Source organism: Trichogramma pretiosum, unplaced genomic scaffold (assembly GCF_000599845.2).
Source record: "Trichogramma pretiosum strain Unisexual culture from Peru unplaced genomic scaffold, Tpre_2.0 scaffold55, whole genome shotgun sequence".
NCBI classification, from domain to species: Eukaryota; Metazoa; Arthropoda; class Insecta; order Hymenoptera; family Trichogrammatidae; genus Trichogramma; species Trichogramma pretiosum.
In genome coordinates, this window is record NW_019641617.1 from 762550 (window position 1) to 774488 (window position 11939).

An 11939-nucleotide genomic window follows, 5' to 3' on the forward strand; every position below is an offset into this window, starting at 1 on the left:
CGTTAGTTCGTTGCTTTTTTCGACTTCTTTTTTTTGCTTCTCTTACTCTTTCATCCTTCCATACTCTTTCTTTGTCTCTCTTTCGCTCTTTCTTCTTTTCTCTCGCTGCGTATCTATCAGTGTAGCCTTTTGTCTTTTGCTTCCTTTTTTGCGCGCATGGCATACGCCCTCCGGTCTCTTCGCGAGTTTACGCTGTAAATACGGGAAATGCGATGAGAATGCGAAAAAAGTCAAGAGAGAGAGAGAGAGAGAGAGAGTAGTACAGAAAGAGAAAGATTCGCTCAAGTCGATATTATTTCAGGGTAAAATTGAACTAGCGTATAGAAAACGTACATAGAAGGTAGGGTTTTCCACTGGCTTTTAATGCAATTGAAATCGCCTGGGCAGCGTAAATATATCATGTTTTATACAAATCAGAGAAAAGAAGCGTATTTTTCTTTCCAATTTTCTACTATTTATAGTACCTAGTCATGCTTTGATTTGATTTGTTATTGACATTTATGAGAGATTTCGACTATATAACTGCCTAAAATCTAAATAGGCAATAAAAAATTGATTTTGCTCTAAGTCTTTGTTTCTTATACATGTGATACATGGTTCTCATTATATATTCAATATTTTACTTTGTCACTTGCAGATTTACAGATAAAAGTACTTGCCATCTAGTGGTGGAGGCTAGATTTAATGATGATTGAATTTTCATACTTATTATTTCAGCAATCAATGCAAAAAATAAATAAATACTATAAAGCATTAACTTTGTAAATCAAAATGTTTAAATTAGAGTAAATTATTAAAGTTTTTTTGTTCATTTTTGACATGAAAATGATAATGTTTGTGATTGAGTTTTCATGAATTTTTCATTTTGTTATTTATAATACAAATTAGCACTGACTCATCAATTTTAAACGAAAATTTCATGCACCTCAAATAAAATTTATTATCAATATCTATAATTTTTGTCTGATTTTAAATTAAATATGATTTTTGAAAAAAGTATGCTCTATGATGATAAGCCAAAATCCGTTTTTATTTTTAGTATTATTTTATTAGAAAATAATTTTTAAAAAATGTACTCATGAGTAAAGAGTGCATGAAAATTAATATAACAAAAATAGAATATATAGTACTCTTTCTGTTAGCAAAGCCATATATTAGTCATGATAGGTTAACAAAATGGATGAAATATTAACGATTTCTTTTTTCTGCAAGCTTAGTCGATCGAAGTATTTGTATATTATTAAACAACGGTACAAAGCAATACATGTACGAGTGTGTGGGAAAAAAACACGTATACATTTCTATATAGCACATGCTGCCCCGTACAGTCTACCTCGGACTCGTATCTTTTAGCCGACGAGCAGCCCGAGCTATCTCCCAATTTTAATTAAAGCTCACTCGGACTCGTTGAGGGCAACGAACAGCAGCGGCAGCAGCAGCAGGCAACGCGCCACTGAGAAAAAGATATGGTCTTTCGGTCTCTGCCCACCCGCCAGGGTTAAAATGAATATCCCCCGCGGAGTGTGTGAGTGCAGTGAATGTACGTATGTATATGTGTGTGCGAGTGTGTGTGAAAGAGAGTGAGAGAGAAAAAGCGCGACTTATTTTGGTCACGCGAAAGTCCGAACAAACTGCCCTTCTATTGGATTCCCTCCCTCGTTCTCTCGTCGTCCTGATACTCCACGTTCGCAGCCGAGTCCGCAGACTAACCTCGTTTCGAGCATTTGTAAAGACCGAGCGAATCGAGTGGAACGCACACACATGTACGTGGAAGCGACGAGGAAAGCTCTGTGCGCGTTGAAAATTTGTACAACCATATAAAATGTATGCGCGTAAGCTTATAACGTTCGAAAAGACGATAATACGGGCAATTTTTGGTATTCAAATTGAAATTTTCTCTTCTTTTCTCGTGGGCCACAGCGCAGTTTCAGCGCGCACTATTGTCAAAATAATAGTGTGTCGGCTCGCAAGCAGCATCAAGTTGTGTATTTTTTGTTGTTTCCCTTGCACGCACTTGCATGTGTCACGTATATCTGTACGTTTGTGCGTATACGTATCGATTCGAAGTCTCGCGTGTATGCATACACACGCGTAACGTTGAAGGGCTTAGCGCTTTTTTGTCGAAACGCCGCTGCTGCAGCGTAGCATCGTAAACAAAGTGGCGCCTGTAGAGAGAGAAAGAGAGAGAGAGAGAGAGAACGGCCGGATATTACAAGGATTAATTTTCGCTGCGTGCCGCACTGCAGCCGGTGTATAATATGGAATTATTATTTTTTGCATTGCTTCGCCCCGATCTTCTGCGTGAATTATGATTGCGGCCGCTTTGAAAATCGAATTTTGGCTAATAATCCTTTTTCGCAGCAGCAGCAGCTCGAGCGCACCCAATGCAAATAAACGCGTCCCGGATTGGCTGCAATGTATAGCAGGATCGGATGTATGCACTACTACCTGGCAATGTTATAAACAATAGCTTGAAGCACGAGCTCAGCTATAATTGCGTATTGTTAAACAATTCCTTAAGTCGATGGCAGCTGCAACAATGATGTATTTTCCAATTTGACTATTCCACTGGCGAATGCACACAAAACAGTCGCACACGCACACACATTGAACAATAAAGGCTTATTTTTTCGCTCTCACATAATAATTCTCAAGTCTTTATGTGGCTAGCTATGCAAGTTAGCAACATGTGCATGTGTACAACGCATACAGAAACACACATGACCGACACGAGATAAATCCAGGTCTGCTCTCTTGTTCCATTACTCGACACTTTATTAATCGGCGTCCGATCTCAATGACATCTAAATTACGTAAATCTGCGAGTGTTTACCACCGTATCAGACAATATTGTATGTTATATGCTAATAATCGAAACTTTTTTTGCCACTTGCGCATTTGCAATACTCCATCTGTGTGGAGTCGAAAAATTCACAATCAAATATTACACATATAATTACGATAAATCTGGTTACAGAAAAAAATGACATCTAGAATATAAATCTCTACATTTTTCTACTCAAACATAACTTATTGTTAAAATCGAATGAGCAGCTACTTAAGAACAAATTGTACAAGTGATACTTCAAAAACTTCCAAAAAACTGCTTATAATTATATTTCAAAAAATCATCCTATAAATATATTTTAAATACGCATCAACAATCTATAGCAATGTTCATTTAAATGAATTTATTAAGATTTTGGCTAACATTGCTCAAATATGCTACTTGTCGCAGTATAAAGAGGAGCAAGTTGATTCTCGGCACTGTCCAGAGCCGGCCGCTCATAGCGCGAGAGACCCAGACTCCGAGGAGTCTACATCGCTTGCTCGTGTTTCACGGAACAGTTTTTCTACCAAACGTCCCACAAGAAGTTTCGCATCAAAATTCTGCGCCAGCAGAAATTAAAAATACTGATTTTATCGCACTCGAAGATGCGATTAGCATTAGCTAGGCCTATCATTTAATTCTCGAGTACGATATCTTGTCGCGCTGTAAGCCCACTTGTCTATAAGCGCTATTGCATAATAAACGGCGCGTTGCATTTTGCAGCCGACAGTCGGCGGTCGGTGACGCGGGGACACATTGGGATTCGCGAGTGTGTATGCACAAGATAAAGTGTACAGCTACATACTTGCATGTGCACATACGCAGCCAGTATGTGCGCTCAGGTACCGAGCAGCTAGCACAAAGATGCTACTGGCGCTGACTATATACATTTAATAATAAACGCGTGTCTCGAGCTGTTCGTGTATGCAGGCGTGCGCGCGCTCAGCCTAGAACCACTAGAATGACATAAGGTTTTAACCTCATTTCCGCCGCTTTTCTGTTTGCGTATGCGGAGACGGCAACGACGACGACGATGACGGTGGCTGGCGGGCGGACGAACGGGCGTGTATGTACGTGTGTGTATGTGTGTGTGTGTGTGCTTTGCGCAGCGTGTACACATTACCCAAGGATTATAATTGCGAAATTTCAGTGCGCGTGAAACGAGGCTAGCAGAGTAGCGGAGCAGGGAAAAAGATCTCTATAGACGTGTTATACGTGCGTGTGCATGTGTTCCTATACCTACATGTATCCCTGCAAATGCGTCTGTGTAATTACACACACACAAATAGTCGAGAGGACGTGTAAACTCGGTGGCTTTTCAGCTGCACGCACACACGAGCACGGAGCGCGTGCGACGTACGACTCGTCGCGCAGTCCCATGTAGTAAATGCAAAGGATGTTTATTAGGGGAAAAAGCTTTTGAGAGGGCGAAAATTCAGTCCCCGAAAAAAAATGAAAGGTAAAAATGCGATGCAGCAGCTCTAGCACGGCAATTTCTGACGATGACAGTTAATTAAAAGTCGGAGCCGCGCTACACGTGGAATGCCGCTGGTTTCGCCCAAATGTAAACTAATTTCTATGGGTATTTTTTCGACGCTATGCGGGTCAACAGCACGAGCGCGAAAGATCGCGCTTTGAGACACAAGGGACTTTTGATTTGAAAAAAACTCTGACTGCAAGATACATATCAATAGTTTCGAGTGCATCTCTCGCGTCGTAATAAATATAGGCTTTGCCCAACAAAAAAATTAAAATTGACGTATTTATCATTGTGAGCACAAAACTTGGTATAGAGCTGGTATACTCTCGACGTACCGTTGGTGAATTTTACCCCTACTTATAGGAGCAAGCGATGAATTTAAAAAAGGTGGATGAACAAAATGAAAAAAAGAGCTGAAGGCGACGCGAAAGACTTTTAAGGTAATCTTCTTTGCTGGCTTATCGAGCTTGGCGATCGGCATTTTATTTGGCACTTGCTAATGGCCCTCTCGATCGCCACAATAAACGACAAAAGGCGCGCGAGACAAAATACCCGCTGCACGTACTTAAATAATTGACGCGCGGCTGCTTGCGGATGCGCGACATAATAACAATGCGTCAATATCGATTCAGCATAATTGTTATACGTGCCCGCGTTTAAGTGTATATGTGTGTGTATTAAAGCGCATACATGTATTCAGAGCTGCTGCACGATGCACAAACAACAAGGCATATCGGACAAAAAACGAGGCAGCTGAACCAAGGGCCAAAATCCTGGAGAGAGAGACAGAGAGTGAGTGAACGAGTGAGCGAGAGAGGCAAAGAGAGAGAGAGAGACTCGCGCGCCACGTCGGGTAATATAATCTTTTGTCGGTGCAAAATCATAATTCGCTTCGGCTCTGGGACCGCATCTCCGCTTTTGCTCCTCTGTTCGCGTTGGCCATCTCTTCTCTCTCTCTGTGCATCATCACAATATATATACACGCGTGCGCAGCGCGCGCGGAACACAAAAGCTTTCTTGCTCGCTGCTCGTTCTCTCTCTCTCTCTCTCTCTCTCTTGGAGCTCTTTCAGAGACGCAAGGGCAAGAGAAACAAAAAAGGGCACGAGGTCCAAAGACGGATTTCACTGATAAAAACCGTACTTAACTTTAGTTAACCAGATGTTCATTGGACTTACTGCCCTCGAGGTCGAGTGCTATGCACAGCCGCCGCTGCGCGGACCAGTGAAATGCACCGATAGCAACAACAACAACAACAACGGCGGCGGCGATGGCAAATAAAAAAAACTTGACGCATCATCATCGGATGGTGCCGTATCGAGAGCTCCTATACACATAGGCTCGCGCGTCTGCGTTAGAGCTCGTGGGCATTGGTGTTGTATACACACTTAGCTCTCGCTTTTTTTCTCGTTGCGATCGCGCATTTACGTCGACTTTTACTAGCACTCGAGCGCGTGCAAGCGTTGCGGTAATGCGATTTTACGCGTCTGTTTTAGCACGCTATGTACTGCGCGCGCGATATACACACCACGCGGAGCTCCATATACCTATATACCTTTTCCGCCTTGAGCAGAAAGCAGGGCAAAACGTGTTATTTCAATTTCAACTGCGTAGCACCGCGCACCGTACGTATTGTACTACAAGTGCGCGCACAACTGAAACTTACCCTGTCCAAGCTGCATTAAAACACGCCTTTGCCCATGAGATTCCGAGAAGTCTGCCAGGGCATAAAATAAAGGGGCATTATTATTGACGAACGAAAAGTCATGCATCTGCACTTATTTTCGATCGCGTAAATGAAAAACTCGACGATGCGTGTGCAACACCGGATGTTACTTGAGATTCAATTCATCGTTTGCAAATTGTCACAGATATTGCTCACGCCAGACTCGATTTTATTTAGACAAGTGTATTTAAACAGAGAAACTCTACCATTGAAACGTCTTCTAACGTGCGAGTGTTGCAAAAATAAATTGAATTCGCAACCATTTCATATAGTTTACGTAAATTATTATAGCGCTTACTTCACGAAAGAAACTGAACGCATATTAATACAAAGGATCGTCAACGAGGCATTAATCGAATGCAAAAGTAGAGCTGGGCAGTAGCGATACGTTTGCATGATTAACATTTTTCAACACTCTCGGTCTCACATCATTATCCCACATACTAATTTATCAATAAATTACGGGAAAGTTTTGCAACGGGTAGTGCGCTATATTATACAATTTTTTTTTACATAATCTAACAATTATAAGCGACCGACTAGCAGTGTAACAAGACATGCGTAATGTACACCTCGCTACACGCATGCCCTACATTGTCATTAAGAGAGACAGAAAAAAGCTCGATACGACATACGACTTTATTTATTTATTTATTCTTCAGCTTTATCTGAACGAGCTGCGTTGCATAGCTTATAGGCTCGCTGCGACGCGACGACATGTACGCATATCGGAGCAATCCATATCGGTCGCATTAAGCGCAATAGCTCCTTTTCATAAGATTTGTCTCACGTATGTATGTATGTATGTATGAAGGCGATCGTAAGAAAAAAGACAAGCGATAAAATAATAAAAATGACCACGTGCATCGGTGGACATTGACGCGGGTAATTACACATCTGAGCACTCGGATCGCGGCTCTCTCTCTCTCTCTCAATATAATATGTGTTACAGAAGAGACAGCAGAGCGAACGTATTATAACTGTTTGGCTCGTTCCAAGCGACTGGAAGCAAAAAAATATCGAAGGGGGAAAAAATATGCACAATAAGAAACAATGACAAGCGATAAGACATGCGTACGTGGACGTAATATATCGCGCATAGATCAGAAGGTGCGTTATGGCATCCGCGTACTCGAGCGGGCGCAGGGGGAAAATACCGTCGCGTACCAGCGGCAACGGCAGCAGCGACGCAGAGTGTCCTCGACGCAGAGTAAATGGTCGCGCCAGGAAATCGACCAATATAATAAGTAGCATGCAGAGCAGCAGCAGCAGCATACGCCCGTTATAATATATACGCGTGCATGCGAATGCGTTTGCACAATGTGTGTGTATACTCGTGTGCGTGTGTGTGCTTGTACAAGGGCGACGTCTCTCTCTCTCTACTAGTGGCAAGCAAGCGAGAGATAAGCGGACGCACTTGCGCCGTATAAATATATGCGAAATGAGAAGCAAAGCCGAGCGGGAGAGGAAAATGCGACCGGACGAGAGCCCGTGTACAGAGAGAGAGAGAGAGAGAGAGAAGCGTTTTGCATCATGGCCTGGTATAAGTAATAGCCAAACCGAGTAGCAGCAGCAGCCTATACGTATATATCTAGTTAACTGGATGTGCATATAAGCGCTTTTGTCGTGATTTTGTTTTTAATTATGAACATGGGCGGTCTTTCTGCTCTCTCGTGTAGCTGCATTCTTCCATATGAGCTCGCCAGCCAAAGATATATATTATCCATGCGCACGGGAAAGGTTGCTCGCCGCGATGTTTTGTTACACTTGTAGAGCCAGGCAGCCGTCGTTTTGCATTTTTGATAGCTTATTATAAGCGATAGATAGACATGTCTTCTTGTAGCTCCCACACTGATATTGCCGTATAGAAAGAATGTCCTCGGCTCAACATGTACTTTGGATTACCTGCGTTCATTCAAGCATCCAATATCGATCGTACTCCGACGATTTTCGATGAAACGATTAAAACGAAATATATTTTTGAAATTATGTAAATCTGACGGAATTTTGACACATATATAGTTGTATTATACTCGAAACAATAATTCTGTACTCGAGAAAGTCCGCGTAATAAGCAGACGATTTTCGACGAATGAAACTTATTTTCCAGCTCTCGATCCCCTCATCTTCCTCTCGCTTTTTTACGCAATCGTTACGATATTGAATAAAATGTATAATCGCAACAAAAATTTCTCGCAAACAATAAACATATTCGTTACTCCTATCAAAAAACGTTTACTAGTGTGATTTTTCTGAATCATCGGTAATTGAAGTAAGAAATTATACATGTAACAAATATTTGAAAAGTAGAATAGTAGCGATCGGGGCAAAGCAATCGAACTCTACTACGTGGCGTAGTCATAAATTTCGATTCACAAGTGACGAATATTGATCCATATAGGTGCCAGAGAAATTAACGCGAAGGCGTATACGTGTTCACTTTGGTACATATCACGTCGAGCTGTTGCTCCCCTTTATATTCTCTCCCAACAACAATAGATATGTGTAGAACCGAGGCTAATCGACGATGCGTCGGTTGCTGCTGCCGCCTCTCCTCCTCCTTCTACCCTTCTAGTCGATCAGGGGCTCTCTTTCTCTCACTATATATCTGATCTATGAAAGAGGGTGAACCATGTGCGCATACGAGGGTATTATGATCTACATCCATAACCGAGCGACTTTGGACAATGCGATCGTGTGCATATGAGAACATTTTTGTAAATATATTTTTGTATATTTACTTTGAACGAAAATTTGCATTCTCTGCGATGTATAACCCCTCGATTTAATGAAATATGTAATTAGCATCAAGAGAATAAAATTTATATCATTTTTCTCAATGTAAATCGCTAATGAAAGATAATAACTCTTCATTAAAAACATCTGTTCCTCTCGGTTTCAGTAGTAATGGCGTTAGTTCATCAATTTTCCTTCCGTTCGCACTCACTTCCATACACGCATGGGGCAAGAGCGTTTGTACTTTATTCAAAAGCTAAAAACACAAAAAATGGAAAATTTAATTTAGTTCGATCAGCGAGCACTAAATTGTTCCCTAAAATGTGGATAATTAATGGCACATAGCCCTACTGTTTTAATTCTAATAACAATATTTCATTCGTTTTTGTTTGTATGAATATGGATGTCAATAAAACTAAATTCAGTGTCGACTCAATATTTAGCTTTGTACGAAAATTTGTTTTATGTACTTGTGGATTTGAGTGTGACATCTAACTGTAGAACTTCAAACTACACAGGGCACATCATCATAAACTATCTTCGTGTTGTTGATGCAATTTGAACAATAATTATATTCAAAGCTTGTGTTTTATTATTCCCAGAATTATTATTTCAGTTAAAAGACCTAAGCTTTTTTTATAATTTATCAATCTAGGAGATTCATAAGTTATTATATTGAAACTTTATTTATACGTATAAATCACAAATAAAACAAGCATATCAATCTTTTATATCTTTGTAATAGTTATTTTTTGTGACTAAATATTTCACTTCTAACCGTCATTTTAGAGGATTCTGAAAATTTGCTACTGTCGAATATTGATACATGTGTAATTTCCGTTATTGCTGTGTCAAGACGAGTTTATTCTTCATTTGCAACACAGTCTCCAGCAAAGCATATCTAGAAAAAATAGAAATATCGTATAGTTTTTAATTTTATACTCACCGAATTTTTATGTATTTACAGGTGCATTTTAACTTACTTTGTCTTCACCGCAGCTCGTACCATCTAATGGAGGAAGAGGAAAGTCTACATTTCGTTTTTGGCCATTGTATATAATGGAGCATGGTTGAGTATAACATTGCTTTAACTGATTATCTACAGTCTATGAAATATTTATATTTAAATTTCAATTTATCAATAAAATTTATATCTAAAAAAATTATGAACTTACGACATCTGCAAATAAAGAGGGGGCCCCAAAACGATTTTGATCCTTGCACTGTTGATCTCGAGTAGTGAAGAGACCAGGTAAGATTCGTGGGTATGGTGTGCCAATGTTTGGTTTATTTTTTAAACATTGAGCTCTGTCACTTCTACAATTTAATACATCATGGATCATCGATTTTTACAAATATTAAGGTTAATGCATGTTTTAAAAATATTGAATAAATACTTAAAAAATGTGCGCATATCCCGAATGCTGCATTCAGACCATGTAAATGCATTTCTACCTCGGTTTCCACTCATAACGTGTCCAGCATTTGCGTGACAACTTTTAGCAGTTTCTTCTCCATCATGCTGAGCTCCAAACCTATAAAATTAACTGTCTTTTTAGTTCTGCTTATATATTTATAAATTGATAAATGTATATTTGTTGATAATTACAGATGGCCAAGCTCATGAGCGGCACCAGCAGCAATCCAATAGTCATTTTCACGTTTTGGTCTATGAGTCATTATTGCTGTCGACCATTTGCCAAAACACGCTCCGCCAATTCCACCCAAACCGGCACCTTCTTTCAAGAACCGACTAAAAAAATACTTTAAGTTTAAACCGCTGAAACAATTAATGTTCAAAAAAAATTTTCTAATCGACTAACTTAGTTAAAAGCATGACAATGTCGTATGAGTTGCGTGGTATCTCTTGTGTACTATTCAAGTTTTCGAAAAAGTATATTCCAGCTTGTTTCATGGCTTCCAAAGGTTTTGGATCACTTACTTTATCGCCAATAGTATTTGTAAGATACGGTACAGCATTCGGATTCTAAAGCAAAAATATAATTGAATATTTTTTAAATAATTGTACAAAAGATACTTAAAATTTTTAGTAAGCTCATGTACCGTTGGTATGACAACACCAGCCAAATGAAGTCTTATATGAGGATCTTTCCATGTTCGATATCTCAGATCCACTACATTCCAAAATCCTGCCATTGAGTGGGCAATTTTTTCTATATTCTTATCGTATGCTCTATAAAAGATATATAAGAAAACCGTTTAAAAAATGATAGGTAAATATTTTTTTTAATGTAAAATTCTTACATATAATTTTCGTAATCCAGTACAGCAAGAATTTGTGGATATAAAGTATCCGAACCTAATGTTGATTTTATTTTGGTTTCTACGATTTTAAAAGTAATATGATCATAGATTTTGATAATAATGGAAATTCTGTCAAATGAATTTACATAACAATAACGTTATCTTACGAGATTTTTGATGCGTTGTACTTTGTGATTTCGGACTAGGTACAGGCTAAAATTCAAGTAATAATAAAAATTTAAACGATTTGACTTTGATAATGAATTAACTTTACTTACGTAAGATAAGATTTTATATTTTATACTTCCATATTGATCTGATTCTGCAAGGTACAATTTACTGTTACTTCCTAACAGAACTCTATCTTCCTCTGGTTCTTGCAAATAGATATCATAGTCAAAAGTTTCTCTACCAATATACTCTTCTTCGGTAATCCAAGCCTGAAAAATAACAATTACTTTGACCAACTTTTGGGGATGTCAATTGTTTATTAAACTTAAAACACTATTCAACGTATTAATAATAGTATAAAGTAATAAATAAAACTTTTAGTGAAATGATAAAACCTTTTAAATTTACCAAAGCATTGTGTAATAAAAGACTGATATTAGTTAGGAACAAAAAATAATTAAACAACATTTGAATAATATTTTACTTGTCAATTCTTTAAAAGTATGTTCTCGACTCAATTGCTACAAGTTTAATTGAAACGAACAACTGGAAATTTACAATAATAAAATATTATTTATAGTTTAGTCGTGAAAATCATTCAAAGTTTTATTTGCTCACCGAGGCGTGATATATTATTGCTCACTAGTCAGTGATAGAATAAGGAAAAAAGGAAAAATTGTATAATAGTTACACATATTCAATACTTATCTTTGGTAACTTGCTTTGACTTGTA

At 38.7% G+C, this 11939-nt stretch overlaps 1 protein-coding gene across 1 annotated transcript; it reads right to left on the reverse strand.

The window, feature by feature from the left end:
- Positions 1 to 9520: 9520 nt before the first annotated feature.
- LOC106651273 (venom metalloproteinase 3-like) lies at positions 9521 to 11705 on the reverse strand. Its single transcript, XM_023458753.1, has 11 exons — positions 11615 to 11705; positions 11314 to 11475; positions 11203 to 11248; positions 11036 to 11114; positions 10835 to 10964; positions 10594 to 10757; positions 10380 to 10523; positions 10168 to 10305; positions 9946 to 10087; positions 9754 to 9876; positions 9521 to 9671 (listed from the first exon to the last, which is right to left on the reverse strand). The coding sequence occupies exons 1-11, from the start codon at positions 11672 to 11674 to the stop codon at positions 9633 to 9635; spliced, it is 1227 nt and encodes a 408-aa protein (XP_023314521.1). The 5' UTR covers positions 11675 to 11705; the 3' UTR covers positions 9521 to 9632.
- Positions 11706 to 11939: the final 234 nt, after the last annotated feature.

What these genes read in the sequence shown, in the direction of transcription:
- LOC106651273 (XM_023458753.1), bottom strand. Translation starts at nt 11,674, where the DNA reads ATGTTGTTTAATTATTTTTTGTTCCTAACTAATATCAGTCTTTTATTA. An exon ending in TTTTATTACACAATGCTTTG is followed by an intron (nt 11,476 to 11,614) that starts GTAAATTTAAAA and finishes GTTATTTTTCAG; the next exon opens with GCTTGGATTACCGAAGAAGA. An exon ending in CTGGATTACGAAAATTATAT is followed by an intron (nt 10,965 to 11,035) that starts GTAAGAATTTTA and finishes TATCTTTTATAG; the next exon opens with AGCATACGATAAGAATATAG.